Genomic DNA, 21,806 nt, shown 5'->3' on the forward strand with positions numbered 1-21,806 from the left:
TACATTCCCTCCGAGACCGAGTGGGTTTTCTCCGGGTGCTCCGGTTTCCTCCACACTCCAAAGACATACAGGTTTGTAAATTAATGGGCTTTGGTAAAATAAAAATGGTAAGTTGTCCCTTGTGTGTAGGATGGTGTAAGTGTATGGGGTGATCACTGATCAGCATGGACACAGTGCGCCGAAGGACCTGTTTCCATCCTGAATTTCTAAAGTCTAAAGACTGATTGCTTCATGAGTGCATCTGACAAATTGCTTTGTATTCTGGCTTTGTAGATGTTGACTCACACATTATAACAGTTCATGTTATTCAATACATTGCAAAAGGGAATGTGTATACCCCAGCAACAGAATGCTAAAATCAGCAACTTGAATGTCATTGCCTTCAGTCAAACGTATTTCACAATAATTATTTTTATGATGTCAAGTTTAAAAGAAAGTTACTGGCTGTCATTGAGGACCATTAAGTTTTATGTGAGACAAGTGAAAGGAGCATTGAGTGATGTCAAGAACTGGAAGCACAAATGGAGCAGGAAACTAGAGGAGCCGCTGTGAGCAGCCAGTCACAACAGGTCATGCCTCAGAAGGTCCTGTCCCTGCCCGAGTGCACGACACAGGGCCCAATAATGGGATGCAGTCTAGGTGCTGACAGTGAAAATCCCCATAGATAAGCATATGGATGGTGTGTGCTTTGGGCTCGAGATATAATAATTCTTATGTCAGTTAGTGAGTCCCCAGGAAATACAGATAAATAAATAAGCTGCACTTTTAATATGATTAATAGTGCAAAAACAGAGAAGATGTGGTACAAGTGTAACAATGATTGTGTTTAAGAAAATATTACTGTGCACCTCATAATGTTATTGGTAAACATGGTGACCGTAGACAGATCAATATATTCTTAATTTCACACATCTGAGATTAGGTTAGAAGATGAATTCTGGCAACATTTTCCAGGAAGAACACGTTTAGCTAATTATAACTTACAGAAGGCCAACTTAAAACTATCTTACCATTTATTTGACAATAGTGGGCGATTCCCATTAGAACAAAGGTGGATGATGGGGGATTTTTGTTTTATTTTTAGATTTAGTTTAGACATACAGCACGGAACCAGGGCCTTCGGCCCACTGAATCCACACCAACCATCACCACCCAGTCACACTAGCTCTATGTTTTTCCACCCTCCCATCCACTCCCTATACACCAGTGGCAACTTACAGAGGCCAATTAACCTACAAACCTTTCTCCCTGCTCCAAATCAACTTGATGAGTTTAGAAAGAGTTTGGAAAGAGGAGGCATCAAATCAGCATGATGTGGTTGATCTGCCTTCCCATAGAGCTCACACTCATGCCAAATGTACCAATGCTACAACTGATGCACCTTGGCACTCGTGGCACCCAAACAACGGGCAGTGTAGAACCAAGGATCGCAACTACAACTGAAAATCATTGAATAGAAAATAGAAAAATACGTTGACCATGCACAATAGAAACTGCAGTTTTTGAACAATAATTAAAATGTGAATAAAATTAGTATTAATAATAATTACACTCCAGCCACCCTACTATGAGAGAGGTCTGAACTATAGGACGAGGTTAGGGCTTTATTCCTTGGAGCACAAAAGGTTGAGGGATGATCTTATAGAGGTATATAAAATCATGAGGGGAATATATAAGGTAAATGCAGTCTTTTACCCAGAAGAGAGGAATCAATAACCAAAGGACATAGTTTTAAGGTGAGAGGGGAAAGATTCAATAGGAACCTGAAGGATATTTTTTTACACAGAGGGTGGACGGTATATGGAATGAATTGCCAGAGGAAGTAGTTGTGGCAGGTACATTAACAACATTTGAAAGACATTTGGACAGGTTGATAGGAAAGGTGTAGAGCGATATGGGTAAAATGCAACCAAATGGGACTGGCTTAGATGGAGCATCTTGGTCGGCATGGCCGAGTTGGGCCAAAGGACCGGTTTCCATGCTGTATGACTATGAATCTAATTTGGATTGGTTACAACTGTAATCATTACTATTTAATTTTCAAATCACAATACAATAAATGAGAATATAAAATCCAAATTAAAAACCGAAAAACCAAGCATTGAGCAAATAATGTTCCACACAACAAAGCCGTTTCCTCTATCGCCTTTTCCTTGAACCCCCTTCTCCAAATTCCTGTATTGTCAAGAAGGATGTCACATGAAGCATTATGTATCAACCAGTGTTGAGAGCCAGATAACATTTGATTAAACTGCTTTTTCATTTGATTTCGAAAATAGATTAAGTGAATTATTATCCCTCTAACTAGATGCGGTGCTTTTTCTTTTACAAATGCAGTCGGGAAATATAAGTGTTTGCACAGAGAAGAATGTATGTTGGAAGGCAGCCAACTGACTTCAGACTGAAACTATTTAGCATTAACATTGAGGAAAAGTAATACTCTTTTCCCACATGGAGGAAGTGATGCAAACCACTTATAAATAGTCATCTACGACACATAAAAAAACAAGCCTGCAATAATTTCTTCCAAATCAGAGCAGACACAATAAATGTACAGTCATTCATTTATATGCAGAGAAATAGATCCAGATGGTATCTAATACAATTTTGTTGTATAAATTGATTGAGTACAGAACATAATGATGCGCGGACATTAAAAATTTTTATATAAAAATTATTTTCCTCTCATTCATACTTTAGGGGCTTGGACACAGGAGGAAGGGACTAGGTCAGATCCAAATATAGGTTAATGGAGCCTGAGGAACATACTGTTCAGATGTTTATAAAGATTTATGCGGATGAACGATCTAAAGCTTTTAAACTGATTTACACATAACCAGTGACACTGCTACTGCAGACAAGCCACAAATCACATAATTCATTTTGTTAATGCCATTAATGTGGAAAACCTTATGAAGCAGCAGTCCAGATAAAAACATCATTGCTTTTGCCACATTGTCTCAGGAGACGCAGGTTTTCTTTACCTCAGCAGAACTTCAACAAATATTTTTCCTTTTCTAATTGCTGCCAAGAATCTAAGCACAGACACTGGCAATCGGTTGAAAGCTGAGCATGGAGATGAATGAAAATACTGCCGCTATAACGGTACAGGTTCTGTTTATTTAAAAAGCTCCTACCATTTGATTTGTAGTCCTCCCATTGTCCCCTTTGACCTTCAGCTTCACAACAAGTTATACTCTTCATTTAGCCACAGTGCCTATTCACGCCTCTCCCACGTACATCCAGCTACAACACCATCAGAAAAGATTGCTTAACATGAGCAATTTCTTCAAGCATCCAGTTCCAGTAGCTAAGGTTCACAATTTGCTGCCTGTTTTGCTTGATCCTTTTCTGCTTTGAGCCATTTTCAGAGACATGACTGTTTTTTTTCTTGGAATATCGAGTCTCCTTATTTTCAGTCCACGCTTAAATCCCGAGAACAGTTTGCAGAAACAACTACTCCAAATTGGAAACAGATTTTTTCAGCGATTGACTTAAGAAGCCAGTGTTTGAAATGCACTGACTCTCAATTCTTCAGCCTTCCCTGTTGTGAGACATAGCCAATGCACAACAGTCGCTGTTCATTTACCTCATACCACAGGGATGAAACACAACGTGAAGGGAAGGGGAGGAGCTTGGAACTGATCAGAGCCTATTACTCAATTGCAAGGGATATAGTCCGATTGCCCTCAACTGATCATTATATTATTGCCGCTTGTACTGAGGTGATTGCTGTGGCTTTTGAATACAGAACATACACAATCAATGTGAAACAGGCAGTGCGAGTCCCTGAGTATGTTACTGCAGCATATTCTATGACTTCCCCCACAAGACCCTGACTCAGATTGTGATCCCGAATCACCAGCATGCATTGCTAAACTATCTACTCCAAACTACTTAACACTTTCAGTACTATATTTTTAAATATAAAAAACATAATTAGATCAAGCCAAGAAATTTAAAAAATGTAGAGGAGTTATTTTCAGAGAGGCAAAATGTTCTTTATGATCAGGTAATATATATGATATTTGAAAGCTTTGGAATTATTTTAAAAAGGTAAACACATTTTCCTCTATATACATTTCTCAGCTTTCCTATACCATTTCCTATATCGTGCCTTCATTGCGAAGGGAACCGAATACAAAATGTTGACATCATGATGCAGCTGTACAAGTCATTGGCGAGACCACTCCAGGAGTGCTGTGTGCAGTTCTGGTCGCTCAGCTACAGGAAGGATGTCATTCATTTGGAAAGGGTGTGGAAGATGCGCCAGGATGTTACCTGGGCTTGTGGGCTTGAGTTATAGGGAAAGGTTGGATAGGTAGGCACTTTTTTCTTTTGAGCGCAAGAGGCTGAGCGGTGACCTTATTGAGGCGTACAAGATCACGAACAGCATGGATAAAGTAAACGCTCACAGTTTTTTTCCCAGGGTAGATAATTCTAAAGCTAGAAGCCATAGGCTTAAGGTGAGAGATTTGAAGAACCTCAGGACAGTGTTTTCACTCAGAGGGTAGTCAGTATGTGGAATGAGCTACTAGAGGAAACACTGGAAGGGGGTAATATTCCTATTTTTAAACGTATCCCTACTCCACCGCTCCCCATGCCCCCAGCCCTATCTGTCCATCACCTCCCCCCTCACCTGCAGCTCTTGCCTCCCCCTTCCCTCACTCCTCTTCACACTGACTATCTCTCTGCAACAATCTCAGTCCTGATAAAGGGTCTCAAATGCAACATCGACTATTCCTTTCCCCCCTCAGAGGCTGCTTGACCTGCTGTTCCTCCAGCAGTTTGGTTTTGCTCCAGATTGCAGCATCTGCAATCTCTTGAATCTCTCCTTTTTTCTTGTGTTCATGTAATTCTGTCGGATACTTGGATAAGAATGACCGACAACCTCATAATTTAGCTTCTTTGGGAAGGAAGTTGGGAGAAAGCTCGAACAGATCTAGCGTGGCTCACCATTTTAACGTGCTCTACGATTACCAGCCAGTGTGTCTCCAAACATCACATCTATCGTTTTATTTTCTGACACACGAGACAATTTCAGGATTAATAAAATAAACCACTCTCAGATATCACAATCTGTACAGTGACTCTCAAATCCACGGCATCAGTGTCATAAGAAGACTGGTTACAGAATTCGAGCAACATTAATACATTGCCAGCTATAGTGTACACAATGAAATGGGGACTTGGCACCAACTGAAGGACAGGGTGTTTTGCATTTCTGCAAGGATCCATTGAAATGAAAATTTTCAATTAACCTTTTTTTTGTTTACAATGGAACAGTTCTTTCAGGCACTTGAAACGGTTTCTGCAGTTATGTTGCGAGCTTCACGTTTACTCCCATGAAGGTTGGTGTTATAATAAATGAATTGACTACTATTGATTTTGCAATCTTTGCTGGCTCGCTGTTTTGTTTAACAATGACGTGGCCAGCTACTAGTACAGATCAGGGCACAAAAGAGTCACTGTGCTGACAAAGAAAACAACAAGAAAAGCTTAGGTTGCCACAAAGTATAACCCATGAGAAAAAATAATACGTGACTGATTTGAAGACAGCAGCGCTATTCCTATCACTAATATTGTTTGTGATATTCAAATACAGTAAAATAATACGCAACCAAATGTTCAGCTAAAAGATCAGGTTCAGTTTTACTGCTTAACACAGGGTACTCAACAGACATGTTGCTTTTTCTAGCTTTGATGTTCCTGTAATAAGTCAGTATTATTTTCTCCTTGTAGGAGAGATACTGAACTCAGTGAAATTCACCCCGGGTTCGGAATTTGCTTTGTTAGGAACTATGTGAATCAGACAGTAATTCCAGTTGCTTTTCCCACTGCAGTGTTCCATTGCAGCACCAGTACTGGCAACTGGTTTTAAAGAATAAATCATTTTTAATGAGGCTCAGCTACTTGTCTGGCCAGAAAACACATTCTGCATGCTCTGATCACCAGCTCTTCACCAGATTATATGCCTCCAGGTATTTAAGGAACGATATATCCAGATATTTGGCATGTAAAATGCCACAGAGATATGAAGCTAGAAGAGGCCGCTGTATTCAATATCAACAGAATTCCAGTCATAAAGAACAAATTTACCATTGCACAACACAGCACAGTAGACATTTCAAATAGAAACTCCAAGTGCTGGATGCCATATATGCAGTCACTTTCACTTGGCAGTGACTGTGGTGGGAGTAAGGATGAGACAGAGGCCAGACAGGCAGCCTGTGTCTGTGACCCGACTGTGCAGCGGAATGAAAGAAGCAAAATCAATAATGTCCGCACAATCCTGCTTTGTTTAAAAATAGCAAACCAACGTGTCCAAACAAATTAATATGCAATACACAGATTTATTTAACTTGTTCCCAGCACCATCTTTTTTGTAACCACATCAATAAAGCTAAGCAAATACTTTCAAAAAAATATTTAACTTTTGGTTTCAGTTGAGGCAAAGGCCACAGTAATGAATGTGTATTTATAAACCCAAACTTTCACAAATACCAAAGTCAACAATTTAATTCTGAACCACAGCCACTGAAAAAATATAAGGAAATACAATGTAGAAATTGCTCACAACAACAACAATGAGGCAAACGATCAGATATCTGAGTTATACTGATCGCCTTTCAGTGGATGTCAGCATATCCATCAGAGGGATGAGATGAATGCTGGTGTTCCCAACACCCACTTCTGAACACGAGGATTAGAAGAATAAATATGGGCCGTGCGATCTGAGCTTCCCTACTCACGTCCCATGGGATTTTGTAAAAGTGCAGCGGGGCCTTGTTAATATCTCATCTCTACGGACCCCAATTTATCAGTTCCCCCAAAGGTGGTGCAGTGGTAGAGTTGCTGCCTTACAGCGCCAGAGACCCGGGTTTGATCCTGAATATGGGTGTTGTCTGTATGGAGCTTGTGCGTTCTTCCCGTGATCGCGTGGGTTTTCGGTGGGTGCTCTGGTTTCCTCCCACATTACAAAGACGTACAGGTATGTAAGCTAATAGTCTTCGGTAAAGATTGTAAATTGTCCCTAGTGTGTGGGTATGTGCTAGTGTACAGGGATCACTGGTCAACACGGACTCGGTGGGCCAAAGGACCTATTTCCATGTTGTATCTCTAATCTAAACTAAAGTGTTACATTGATAAGGTGCCCATTTCAGAAGTGAGGCTCACACTCACCACCATCTCCTTCAGACACAAGATGCCTGCACCTGAACCAAGACAATACCTAAATGCAAAGCTCTGCACATTACTTCCTTACTGCCTCATTTAAAAATCCAGTCACCACTTTTATTTTCTCTCTTATCTGCTTGCTTGATAATACAAGGTTAAGAACACAAGGAAGTATGATCAGGAGTAGGTCACCCAGCCCCGCGAGCCTGCCCGCCTTTCCATCTGCTCCTGGCTGACCTGTCCCATATCTCAAGTCTTGTTCTGTGTCAGAATCCATCGGCATGAGTTCCATAATCTTCCAAGTATTTATCTACATCCTCCTTGTGATCCGGCCAGTGATCCTGGAGTGCAAAGAATCCCAGAGAGTCACCTCCCTCCTCAAGAAGATGTTCCTCAGCTTTGTTTTAAATGACCATATCTCACAACTGTATCCTGATGTTCAGAGCTCTCCCACCAGTGGAAACATCTCAACGCTGATCTTGCCAAATCCCCCCTCAGTACCTGACATATTTCCATACGGTCATTTCATTGTCCTTCTTCTATGAATCCAGTCTGAAGAAGGGTCTTGACCCGAAACGTCACCCATTCCTTCTCTCCAGAGATGCTGCCTGTCCCGCTGAGTTACTCCAGCATTTTGTCTACCTTCGATTTAAAACAGCATCTGCAGTTCGTTCCTACTCAATATTCATGTTATTGGGTTGTATGTTACCCGAGCGGAATATGAGGTGCTGCTTAATATAGGTTTAAGTTGAGATGGGAAAGATTTAATAGGAATTTAAGGGGCATTGTTTTCACCTAGTGGGTATATGGGACAAGCTGACAGTGAAGGTAGTTGCAGTAGATGCAATAACAACATTTAAAAGACTTGAACAGGTACATGGATAGGAAATATATAATAGGTAAGGAGCCAAACACAAGCAAATCGGACTAGCCTAGATGGGGCATCTTGGTCAGCATGGATAGGTTGGGCCAAAGGGCCTGGTTCCATGCTGTATGACTCTAATAGTCATTGGAAATAGGAAGGAAATAATGTTTACTGTTACGAGTATTAAGATATTGAGATCTCCATCATAATATAGTTTCTATGAAGTGGTGGATGATAGAAAGTTCCTATTATACATGGCCTATAGTCAGTGGGCTTAATCCACGTTCAAAGACATACATTTCTACCATTTATTTTGTAAGGAAAGCATTGGGTTAAAGGGTGTAAAGAAATGGAATGTACAATTGCTCTGGTCTCCAACTTCTGTCCTATTTCTCAATCTTTAAAATAGCTTGGACTGCATCACAGATGTCTTCAATTAAATATCATCCTGGGGGAAAAATGCCCTAGATCACCATAATATGGAATAGTTTCACATGTCTTAAAAAAAATACTGCCATTAATGTAGAACAGTTTTAGATTTAATTTCATACATAATCAGTTTCTAATTACTTGCTTTAATCCCCTCAATAGGATACAGCACCAAGCTTTGGGAAACCTCACCACTCATCCAATTCATCCAGCCACCTTAAAAATACAATCATTTTTCAAACAATGCTATTTAAATAATATTGCACTCTTGACTGAACAGATGATTACTCTGGCCACAGGCAGGTAATTAAGGAATGCACATGGTTGCTACCGGGTTTAAAGCCAATTTATGCTTCCTTACTCATAACCATTCTCCAATTCCCCCAAAGGCTCTTTCCTGAGATTTTCTGCACTTTCTCTTCAGAAAGACAGACGAAAGTCTGAAGTAGGGTTCTGCCACATAAAGTTGTTTGTCCATGCCTTGCACAGATGCTGCCTGGCCCACTGAGTTCCTCCAGCACTTGGGATTTGCTGAATATAATAATGAATCACAATACCAATATTTTAAGGAAGTATACACATAAGAATTCTCTTAAGGATGCTGAACAGATCTAATCCAAGCACAAATACAATCCAAGTTATTATCTCTTCCAAATGATTGCTGGGAAGGCAATAGCAACATATGGTTCATGAATGTAGTCCAGCTTGGATTAACGGCTTCATATCCACGCCTCACACCATGTCAGTCCAGTGTTCATCCTGCAGGTTCAGCAATCTCCTGCCCAATCTGTTGTGTCGTTGTCTGTCCCACTCCACCTCCGACCATCCCTCCCCCACCTCCAACCATCCCCCTCATCTCCGACTATTCCTCCTCCCACCTCCCCACCAGTGGCGTGTGGTGAGGTCAATGGCTGGGGAGACACTGGCTAGTATCAGTGGCCCGGCCCTCCCTGTATTGATCACCACGTCTCCCCAGAGAGAGGGATGGAGCCGGGGCTGTGTGCGTGAAGCACAGCGACTGGAGGGGCGGGAGCGTTGCCCCGGGACCGTGAGGGAACGACCCACCTTCCCCTCTCCCCCTTCTCCATTACCCCTCATACCCCCCTCCCCATCTACCCCTTGCTTCCCCCTCCACCCCTCTACTCTCTCTCCACCCCTCTCTCCCCCCTCCACCCGGGGTAGATCTACCCGAGCTGAGAGCACATTACTCAAGCGTGGGGCCCCCTTAGGCGCGTGGCCCAATTGGGAGCTCTCAGCGGCCCAGAGCCTCCGAATCGGCCGCTACAAATCAACCTACCAGTCAGCGCCGCCCGCGGCTGGAAAGTCAGCGCCGCCAGCGGTGGAATCCAGTGCTGCGCCGCCGCTGCTGAAGCTAGCTAACGTGGAGGGAGAGTGGGGTAGCGTCAATTACGTGGGCCGAGCCTACATAATTGACGCTCGCTCTCCCTCCACTGGGCTCAAGACACACCCCCTCAGTGAGGCAGATGTGATCGCTGCCTCCCCTGGTGCTTTTCATTGCAGTTTTATGACAAGACCAGCGAGCTTAAATTTAATATATTTATACGTGAAATAAGACATGTAATGAAGGGGTTTACAAACATTACATTGGTGACATACAGAGAGATTGTAACGGGCACACACTTATTGCCCGCTCTCCATCCAGTTTCTGAGGGGTTGCGCAATCAGAGGGGAGGCTCAGCTCATTGCTGCCTCACCTCCCATCTCTCCCTGTATTTGCAGCGGAGCTGCGCAAATTTGGCGATTTTGACTATAATAAATGATTAGATTCATATAGAAATGACATTAATAACACAGATCAGTGGAAAAATCTTTATATTTATTTTATTTTAATATTATTTTTCTTTACTTTTCTTAACAGCTATTTTTATTGGGAGTATGACAGGTGAGGCTCTGCCTCCCCTGCCTCCCCTGACCGCACGTCCCTGCTCCCCACCCTCCACCATGATTCCCTCCAAAAACTGTTACATCAGGTCAGACCATGTGCAACCTCAAAAAGAAAATTTAAATCAAGAGGACCTAGTTATTTTAGCAAAATTCACCCATCAGAAGATTTAATGATATATTTCTGCATTTGACTGTTCTGCCCAACTTCTAATTACCTCTATATATAACTTTTACAAGCCTCAAACATGTGTTTGGAGATAGACTTTACTAAACGTAACACCAAAAATAGCATAGTATGTTATTACTATGATTTTATTTACGAATCAGATACACTAAATCTAGGCTAGAGTTTGGCTTCAGAGTTACAATAGTTTGATGTGCGATGCAATTCCACAAACGATTCAGTGAGTTTATCACACGTTATCCAAGGCAAACATGCCAGGATGTAGCAGGTTCCACTATCCCATCTACAACACAACTGCTACATTCAGCACCACTGCTCCAGATTAAGGGAGGTGGGGTTAGATAAATAGGTCAGCTGATTTCTGCATCTTTGATCAATATTGAGGTACTAATGCTGGAAGTAAATCGACACATGGATATCAAGAAAAAAAAGCTTGCTGCTTTATAATTCACAATGCCGAGACGATGCTAGTACTTCATAGTTATTTTCATAGCTTCATAGCTAACTTCTAAAGTCTGGTTATTATGGATTACATGGTCCACCATGGATTACACAATTACATGGATAGGACATATAGTGCACTCCATAATGTTTGGGACAAAGACCCATCATTTATTTATTTGCCTCTGTACTCCACAATTTGAGATTTGTAATAGAAAAAAAATCACATGTGGTTAAAGTGCACATTGTCAGGTTGAACAGGTCCAGGTAGATATCGGATTTAGCAAGATGTGAGCGCTCCATCAATTGCTAGCCGCTCATGACAGCCCGTTCTGCAAGTCCATTTGATTGTGGGAATTCTGGACTGCTGGTGATGTGGCGAAAATCCCATCATTGGGCAAAGTTTTTAAAACACTGGCTAGTGAACTGACTGCCATTATCTGCAAGCGGCGTGCGGGGGCACTGTGTACGGCAAATTGGCACGCCGGCTATTGTACGAGCTTTTATACTGTTGTACCAGATCCGTGAGTATGTGTGATTGACTCAACATGGTGTCAGAAGTGGGATCATCTCAAGTTTCAGCAGGTACCACGATCTGATTGTTGTGAACCAGAACTGCAGGAGCAAGGTCGAAACGCTCTGCTCGTTTAATAACTTCTGGGTCAGCGATGTTGAGAAGGAGAGAGACACGTTGGTCTAGTTGCGATGAGCAGCACGAATGTAAAAGTTGAAATTGCGCTCAAAAATCCGCCAATGTTCAGCGAGGTCTGAGTCAAAAATCAGAGGATCAGTTTACGGAATGAGTTGGCCATAGCAACACGAGATAAGGGACAAAATGGGTGAAATAAAACACTACATTGATTGATAAGTAATATAACCTATCTACAATTATGGAGGGCAATGTATATATTGGAGTGATATGGGGCAAATGTGGACTAGAGTAACTGGGACATGTTGGCCGGTGTGGGCAAGTTGGGCCGAAGAGCCTGTTTCCACGCAGTATCACTCTATGATTCTGACACCATTGCAACCCAGCGAAGTGCAATAACACCATCAATATATTGAATGTAACAGCTACAGGATAAGTGACTAGATCATCTACATTTGAAATGTAGCTGAGGGATAAATATTGTCTGATATGAGGTGCGCAATTCCCCAACACTTCAACAGTGTTATGGGAATGTTTCAGGTTCATGTCAAAGTTTAGACGCAATACACGCAGAAATCAATTTCCTGGAGCAGGAGAAAAGAAAATCACTCTCAACAGTTTCTGATGCCAAGGTCACCTAATATTTTTATCTTATCGTCAAACTTCAGACGCTTGTGTCAGTTTAAATTGTATGCAAAGTTCCACCTTTTAAAAATGATTCTTCACGACATGTATGTTAAAAACAAAAACAAATATGAAAAACAATTTTTACTAACGAGTTTCATAATACATTGAGATTCCTGCAAGTTGCACAATGGAATGATTAGCACATTTAACTGTATCCATACACAAGCAGAAATGGAAGGAGCCAAGCTCCTAGAGTGAAACTAAGAAAGCAGTACATCGATTACCTTGGTGAGAGTGGTGGTGATACAGGTATCTGCTGGCCCTCGTACTGTTTCACCATTGCTCGAACGCTCCAGGAACGACTGCTCATTTCCTCGTCACAGCTACAACAGAAAAGATGGTCATTGGTTAATGCAAATCTAAATAGCAGAACCTCTTCCAATCTCTCATCAGATTTCAAAATTCACAAAATAGTAAATGTGGAAGTATTCATTGGGTTGGTAAGTACATGGAGAGAACTCAATGAAAACATTGCATGAGAAACGCCCTTTCCTTGGCAGAGGTTAGCCATCACCTTGTTCACACAGCTCTGCCAGGCCGCTACTCTCGGTGACACCAACTTCTCCTTTGAACTTATTTTCCCCAAATAATAGTTATTGCAATGGGAATCCCTTATGCTTAAAACGAACAGAGACCCGTCCCCACCCCTTTCTGCTTTCCAAATAGACCACATTCTCCACAACTCTTTCACTCACTCATCTCTTCCCACTCAAACCGTACCCTCTCCAGTTACTTTACCCTGAAACCACAGTTGATGTCCCTTTACCTCCTCCCTCACATTTCCCCACAAATGCTGCCTGACCTGCTGAGAATATCCAATATTTTCTGTTTTCATTTCACCTTCCCAGAATTCAACATATTTTCTTGGAATTTTTGCTAAATACTTAACTGCAAAAAGATTCAACAATCAGTGCTGGAATTTATGTTAAAATGAAAACTGCCAGCAGAGGGCACCATGGGCTGCAGATTCACAAACTATTCACTGGGAATACTACCTGGAGCCGAAAGGGATCAAAATTGACGTGTCACACTAGTATTATCTGTACCAGTGGAGGAAAAGTGAACATTTCTCAGTTCATTTTCTGTCTCCTTCTTTTTAGAGTCACAAGGAACACATTTTAAAGCTACCATTTCAAGTTCGCCGACGACACCACTGTTGTGGGACGAATCACTGATGGGGACGAGTCAGAGTATAGAAGTGAGATCGACCGATTGACCAAATGGTGCCAGCACAATAACCTGGCTCTCAACACCAGCAAAACCAAGGAACTGATTGTGGACTTTGGAAGGGGTAGGATGGGGACCCACTGTCCCGTTTATATCAACGGGTCGATGGTGGAAAGGGTCAAGAACGTCAAATTCCTGGCTGTGCATATTTCCGAAGATCTCTCCTGGTCCCAGAACACTGATGCAATTATAAAGAAAGCACATCAGTGCCTCTACTTCCTGAGAAGATTACGGAGAGTCGGTACGTCAAGGAGGACTCTCTCGAACTTCTACAGGTGCACAGTAGAGAGCATGCTGACCGGTTGCATCATGGCTTGGTTCGGCAACTTGAGCGTCCAGGAGCGGAAAAGGCTGCAAAACGTTGTAAACACTGCCCAGTCCTCCCTACCATCGAGAGGATCTATCGCAGTCACTGCCTCAAAAAGGCTGCCAACACCATCAAGGACCCACACCATCCTGGCCACACACTCATCTCTCCGCTGCCAACAGGAAGAAGGTACAGGAGCCTGAAAACTGGTACATCCAGGTTCAGGAACAGCTTGGTCCCCACAGCCATCAGACTATTAAACACAACTTCAAACAAACTCTGAACTATAACAGCCTATTGCACTTTATTTGTTTATTTATGTGTGTGTATATATATATATTCTATGGTATATGGACACACTGATCTGTTCTGTATTTATGCCTACAATTTTCTGTTGTGCTGCAGCAAGCAAGAATTTCATTGTCCTATCTGGGACACATAACAATAAACTCTCTTGACTCTTGATATCATGCTGGGCTTGGGGTACAGTATACCCAAATTAACTTTCAAAACCTGAAGGCCTCAGTCTGAAAAAAAGGTCTCAACCTGAAATGTCACGTAAGATAGACATAAAAAGCTGGAGTACCTCAGCGGGACAGGTGGTGACATAGGTCTGGAGAGGAGGAATGGGTGACTTTTCGGGTCGAGACCCTTCTCCAGACCTATGTCACCTATCCCTTTTCTCCAGAGATGCTGACTGACCCACTGAGTTACTCCAGCATTTTGTCGGTACACAAAATTGCTGGGGAAACTCAGCGGGTGCAGCAGCATCTATGGAGCGAAGGAAATAGGCGACGTTTCGGGCCGAAACCCTTCTTCAAACAGCATTTTGTCGTTCCTTCCCACATTTAAAGTCCATCGTCTCATTAACACATGTCCCAAATGGGGCCTGTGCAGATCAAATTCTCCTTAAATGCAACACTGGAATTGAGAGGGAAAAATAAGTACATGACTGAAAACCTGTAAGGAACATAAAGTGAACTGCAAAATCTTCCACGTGGCTGCAGAAAGAAAAATAATAAAGACAAATGTAGGTGATTTTCTTTCAGAAATTGGTGAACTTATAACTGGAAACAAAGAAGTGGCACAGTGAGTAAGCAAATCTTTTGACAAGCAAAACAAAACTGTAGATGTTAGAAATCTCCACAAAATCTGAGGCTGTTCAGAACAGAGCCGAAAAGTTTCTTCTTCCAAAGATTCTGCCAAGTCTGAGTATTTACAGCATTGTTTGCTTTTGAAGGAAATAATTTAATTCTATCTTCACAGATGAGAACACAATCAACTTGACAAACATGAATTCAATCAAAGGACAAATGAGAGAGATTTAGTCAGTGAAAATCTGCCAATCCCCCAACTTTGCACAGCAAGAATTGGTTGTAATAGGGCCTTCGCCCTCGTGCTTACATCTTCACTGGAAAGACCAAGCAATGGCTCTTTGCTTTCACTAGTGCAACTGAGGCAAGAGGATCTATTCCTTTATAAACATATATTTAAGGCAAAAGAAAAAGACAGAGAAAAGCAATTTCTGATTCACCCTAAAAAGAATGTATTGCGTGCTAGAAATGTGTTGGTTAGTTTACTCTTTACAGCTGTTCAATGTCGCCAAGTGCATAGACGCTTGTTTCTTACAGATTCAATTGCCATCATACAAGGAATGCCGAGCAATTGTATTTTCCAGGGCATGGACTATCCTACAGCCACATATCAAAACACCAAACGCAACGATGAAGTACCACTGAATTCCATGGAATTACTGGAATGCAACACCACAGAACCTGGTCTCACCTGGGAATCTCCTGCTTGTAGCGGAATACCTCCCGACCAGAGCGTGAAACATCGTGGCGGGCCTCAGCGAGAGCGGCGGCGGCGTTCTGCACCATGGCCGTCGCAGACAGCGGCCGGTGATTGTCCAGTGGAACAGTGGCATTGCTCCCCAGGGCTGCTGCTGACCTTTGGCTTGCTGATCTAACACCAGATGGTTTGAAGTGAGCTGCCAGAGACAGGATCAGTCGCATCACACATTTCAAGTTCCCTTCAACGATGTCTGTGCAATCAAGAAAAATTAAAACTTTTGAGTTCCAGTAATCCCTGGACTTTCGTTTCTTAACATTTCCTTCTCATAAGAAATCTATATCAATTGTACGGGGATGAACAAGAACAATCCAGTTTCCCTTATACTCTTGGCTATACAGGAACAATGGGAAGATATATGCAGGCAGCCCTTGCCCTAAAGCCCCGATTTGACTGTTTATTTGGCTGTCAATTATTTCTATTGTCAGAGAAAGCTTCATACTAATCACCAATGTTATAATTAAATACATTGCCTTTCATGTTGAAAGGCATTCCTAATTTATTTTTAAAAAATCAGCAATGCAAATTGTTATCCACACAATAATGAAGGAAACTGTAACATTCTCTCTCAAGATAACTACAGAGAGATAAATCCATCAGCTGAAATCAATACTCCTGTCAGCTGTGGTAGACATCACACTTGAGATAACAGTCCCGTCAGCACTTTACAGCTGGAAGTGAAGTTGCACAAACTGATCACAGACCAGTGCCTGGGTCAGTTTTAAGATGACTATCAGGAAATATGAAGCGGTGGGCTTTTCCAGCATGTATATTTCATATTTTTAGCATCTGCAGTATTTTGTTGTTATCAATAATTGTATCCAACCTCAACAAAATTAAACTCAGTTAATACCAGGGCAGGCCTGTTCATATTATACACCAGGTACCACTTACCCATTATGCCCAAATGTGCTAGTCCACATTGCAAATGCAAATGCACTTTATTTTTTTCATCCCTTCATTGTCTCGCTTCACATCCTCCAAACACATCTCCTTCCCGGAAAGTTCTTCTGAGCATTGCTGACTGCAGATCACCCCCAACCTCTCCCCTTGCATCATCGTGGATGACTATTGTTTCAGTCACTTAGACTCGAGTCTTCATGCCTAAACTTCTGTAACTCAATCCCCTTCAAATAACACTTCTGGCCAGCCCACTCCTGTACTCCAGTCAGGATGGTTGTCTACATCTCTCAGAAGCACCTTGGAACGTTCTTTTTTAAACCTTAAAGGCTTTACTATAAAGGGAAGTTGCTGCAGACTCACCACGAGCTGAAGTCTGGTGCATACGAATCTTCTTGGAGGCTATGAACTGGAGTACTTTCTCCACATTGTCCTTCATTTCCTTCTGGCTGCGGGGGTTGAGGCAAACATCACTGAGTCGTTCACCCGCTTTACGACAGAATAAAACAAAACAAATTATCATAAATAATAAAATTCATATATCGCTGCCATTATTTGTTCATAATGTATGTATATATGTAAAATATCTGAAGCCCCAGGCTTCTGACATAACCAGCTGTTTTAACCTCCAAGTCAAACAAAAGATAACAGCCCGTGATTCTGGCTTAAAAATGCCGAGACATCTCTTCACAATAACAGAAGTCTGTCACACTGTCACACTTAGCCACAAGGGCCACAAATGTGGCCCTTGTGGCTAAGGGGATCAGAGGGTATGGAGAGAAGGCAGGTACGGGATACTAAGTTGGATGATCAGCCATGATCATATTGAATGGCGGTGCAGGCTCGAAGGGCCGAATGGCCTACTCCTGCACCTAATTTCTATGTTTCTATGTTTCTATGTTACACGCAACACTGTTGCAATTGTCCAAACTCTCAATCTTAACATTGGTTAAGATTGTCACAAGCTGAGATAAAGAACCATACTTAAAATTAGCTTTATATTAATAAATGTGTAATATCAACTTTAAATGAAGATATGTTTTCTTGAACATTTTTAAAATATATCTACCAGATATTTTGCCTTTTACTTTTTAATTACTTATCCTACACTCAGCTTGTTCTCAGACCTGAATCAATGTTGCTGTCATTTGGTTTTCTCTCTGCTGCCTTGGTTTAATAACCATTCGTCTTTGACAGCAACTCACCTACAGTTAGTCATTTATTTGCTAAGGACACTTCCCTCTCTTAAAAACTAGCATATTAGATGTTCCAATATTCCAAAATATTAAGTGCTGGAGTAACTCAGCGGCACAGGTCAGACTGGCTGAGTTACTCCAGCACTTTGTATCTTTTTTTGTTTACCAGCATCTGCAGCTCCTTGTTTTCACCAAAATATTATATCCTCATGCTACATGCAAATAATATTTTTACACAAGTGGGAAAATGAATGAAAATATTCAATAACTCTTAAACCTTAATTCTTTAAGTGTGACAATTTCTTCCTGTTCTCCGTCTTTGAAAACGTCTGGTTAGTAAATGTTAAAAAAAAACATTGCTGTAAATCCCAATGCAAGGACATGGTTATCAAAATATCTGGAATGTAAGACAGAATTTAAAATGTTCCAAGTCGAGACACAGATGGACATAACTTGCATATACTGACCCACGATCTCCACAAGATGTGTCAACACCACTCCATCACGCAGGTCTTGCCGTAAGTCTTGCACTGGATTCAGTCCAGGCTTTTTCTTCAATTGGGAGTTGACCCACACCACATAGGACTGCAACTGTTGCTGTGGTACAAGAAGGAGACATTTAATTCCTGACTGGAAGCAGAAGCTGATAAAAGGTATCTTAGTATTTTCAAAGCAGTCATTTTAGTCTTACTACGAAAACATCCTCGCTCAGAATGTCCCTCTCACCAATAATTAAACTATCAGTGGAACTACGGAATCCTATTTTCCAGCTTTCTTTTCCCTCCTTACAATTAGTCTAAAGAAGATTCTCGACCTGAAGCATCACCTATTCATATTCTCCAGAGATGTTGCCTGACCCACTGAGCTACTCCAGCTCTTTTGGTCATTTGTGTATTAAACAGCATCAGCAGTTGTTTGTTTCTAGACTACAATCATGTTGGGCATCGCTGACAATACAAACCACCCCCTCACCCATCTCTTCCACCCGACTCGCCTGCCACACCACCTCTCCTCACCAGAATCCATCTATCATTTGCCAGTTCTAGCCCACCTCCACCTCTCTACCAGCTTTCTCCCCTCTGCTCCATTACTGAAGAATGGCCCCATCCAGAAATGTCATCTGTCCATTCCCTCCACAGATGCTGCCTGACCCGATGAGTCCTTCAACACTTTTTTGTTTACAATCAAAAAAATACTTGGTTACAATTCAGCAAAAGTAGCAGGCTCAGTCAGTTAACACAATACCATTTCATTTGTGAAACCAAGATTTTAATCTAGCTTATAAATTCATGGAACGTCAAAGAAAAAAATTATCCACTGGTGGTAAAGTGGATTTGTATTGTTTAAATCCAGTTCCAAGCGGTAACATTATTTTCATCATGAATCACGGTTTCCATCTGCATTTTTGTTGTCTTTCGCATGGAGACTACCACTGGATACTGAACAGGTCGGTCATGTGACTATGTATTATTTCAGACAAGGAAGTCCAATGACCTGCTGACACAGATTCCACTAATGTAAGCACACTGAAGATGCAGCCTTTTATTGCAAAAGCAGATAATTATTAAACAGATTATACATTAAAGTAGATTGGGGCAGGCAATGTTTTTCTAAAGTAACCTTGCACTTATTCTCAGCAATGATCAATAAAACTGTCTTCGGTGCAATGGTGGCTGAGTGAATGTTAGAGTTTAATTATAGGAATTTAAAACCCCCTTTGAAATGGTGTCTCTGGATGGGAAATCTAGGCCTTGGCACACTGTATTGGTCCTGCATCTAACCTCCATCCTAAACAGGGGTGGCAGAGTAGATAATAACAGCAGAGATACCGCAGGGGGCAAACAACAACACTCACAAGATTAAACAACTAAGCTTTTAGATGACCTTTTAAAGGTAAAGAAAGTACAAAGATGAGAAGTCCGGAGCACATGACAGGAATAACAGAGGCTCATTCACCAATGTTCATGCAGACACGGAAGGCTCACATGGTCACACAGATTCAGAAAGACAGAAATCACATGCTCTCTGAAGTCAGATGGTGCTGGAGAAAGTTGCTTTAAGGTGGAACAAGGGCATGGGCTGGCAAAACGGAGACTTCTTTCATACTCTGCCACATGCAACACCAATCCTCTGTCAGTTCATTTCAGTGGCACACAACACAACCTGGGAATTTCACCATTAGCATGTTTAAGACCATAAAACACAAGATTTAAGACCATAATTTTTTTTTTAATTGCACTACAGGAAGTGTCATTGGTCTGATGAAATGGAAGGGTAAGACCAAATCATTAGACATTGGCAGAGTAGAAAGGCTGAAAAAGCAAACTGACAAATCAATCAGAACCAAAGCTGCAAATTCATCCTGCACAACGAATGGATAGAAAGATCAAAGTTGGCATTAAAATACGTCTTCTCTCAAGTTATAAATGTCCCAGAAAAATTGTAGCAAAGCTGCAAATACCATAAAAGACCAGAAGACATAGGAGAAAAATTAGGTTTTCCAGCCCATTGAGTCTACTCCACCATTTGATTATGGCTGATCTATTTTATCCTCTCAACCCCATTCTCCTGCCTTCTTCCCATAACCTTTGAGACCCTTATTAATCAAGAACCTATCAATCTCTACTGTAAAAATACTCAATGTCTTGCCATCCGCAGCTATGAATTCCAGATTCACCACCCTCTGACTAAAGAAATGTCCCTAAAGTAAAGGAATGTCCCTTTATTCTGAAGCTATGCGCTCTATGGTTTTAGATTTAGACTACTATTACTCTAATCATTATTTCCATATCAACACTATCTAGGCCTTTCATTATCCATGTGCTCTACTGTTTAGAAACTTAACAGGCCCGACGGCACCATTTCTTTTTTGAATCTGATGTAAAAATGCAAAAGCTATTTTTATCTTCAACACCAAGCTGACGATGGTAAGGCTTTGAGTTTCAGGATTGAAACTTCCAGTAATTGTTCTTGTGCCGTGTTGAACACGGAACGGAGTCACTTGAATTGAAAAGATAGATCAGATGAGATAAATGGTTACCTAGAGATGAACATTTTTTTTCCCCCTCAGCATTCAGTCATTATTGTAGTCTTAATTGTCTACAGAAGTAATTTTTAGAACTGATAATTTGTAGAGTGGATAATCTTGTGCCGCTCCATGGTATGGGTGGATCCAAATTCCTGAGGATGCTCTGTCTTTCATGATTATGCGGTGGCACATCAAGTGGTGATTGAGAGCTTAAAAATTCACGAAATGCAGAGCCTCATTAGTCTGTCACACTATCAATAGATTTATATTGCACAGGTTATCCGTAAAGCTTCAAAAGAAAGATGTATTCATGGCCTGCTCTGCATAACGTTTTGGTTGTAATATTGTCCTTTCATGCAATCATTTGGTAATTCTTATAGCGTTGAGTAACATTTTGGAAAACAGATTGCATCAGATCATGGTGAGGTAACAGTTTGGCCCGTTTTTCATCAAAACTGTGGCTGCTGAGGCTTTGTATATAATTTCCTTAATTGGGTAAATTTGAAGGAAACCCTCTCGCAGATGGATCGCCCGTCAATGAAACTCACACGTTAGTTTTCAGGGTAAATGGCTAACAATTTTCAAGATATATGATGCTTTACTACAAACTTTCAATTCAATGGCTGTAGAACCATGTGGAATTAATGGTAGTCACAAAATGCTGGAGTAACTCAGCGGGACAGGCAGCATCTCTGGAGAGAAGGAATGGGTGACGTTTTGGGTCAAGACCCTTCTTCAGACTGATGTCAGGGAGTGGGCAGGTCAGAGATTGAATGTAGTCGGAGACAGTAAGACTGATGGGAGAACTGGGAAGGGGGAGGGGATGGAGAGAGAGGGAAAGCAAGGGCTATTTGAAGTTAGAGAAATTAATGCTCATACCACTGGGGTGTAAACTACCCATGAAATATGAGGTGCTGTTCTCCAATTTGCGCTGTGCCTCACTCTGACATTGGAGGAGGCC

At 41.6% G+C, this 21,806-nt stretch overlaps 1 protein-coding gene across 5 annotated transcripts in view; it reads right to left on the bottom strand.

Moving 5' to 3' along the window:
* dixdc1 (DIX domain containing 1) overlaps positions 1–21,806 on the bottom strand; it is a 79,640-nt gene that overhangs the window by 21,918 nt on the left and 35,916 nt on the right. For 4 of the 5 annotated variants that reach the window (XM_033049815.1, XM_033049816.1, XM_033049817.1 and 1 more), the window contains 4 exons: positions 18,285–18,414; positions 16,985–17,110; positions 15,656–15,914; positions 12,561–12,659 (listed from right to left, as the gene is read on the bottom strand). In XM_033049815.1, the coding sequence (XP_032905706.1) occupies positions 12,561–12,659; positions 15,656–15,914; positions 16,985–17,110; positions 18,285–18,414 (614 nt within the window). The remainder of the gene's footprint in view (positions 1–12,560; positions 12,660–15,655; positions 15,915–16,984; positions 17,111–18,284; positions 18,415–21,806) is intronic. The other variant, XM_033049818.1, reaches the window with a different exon arrangement.

Source organism: Amblyraja radiata, chromosome 33, assembly GCF_010909765.2.
Source record: "Amblyraja radiata isolate CabotCenter1 chromosome 33, sAmbRad1.1.pri, whole genome shotgun sequence".
Classification (NCBI taxonomy): Eukaryota; Metazoa; Chordata; class Chondrichthyes; order Rajiformes; family Rajidae; genus Amblyraja; species Amblyraja radiata.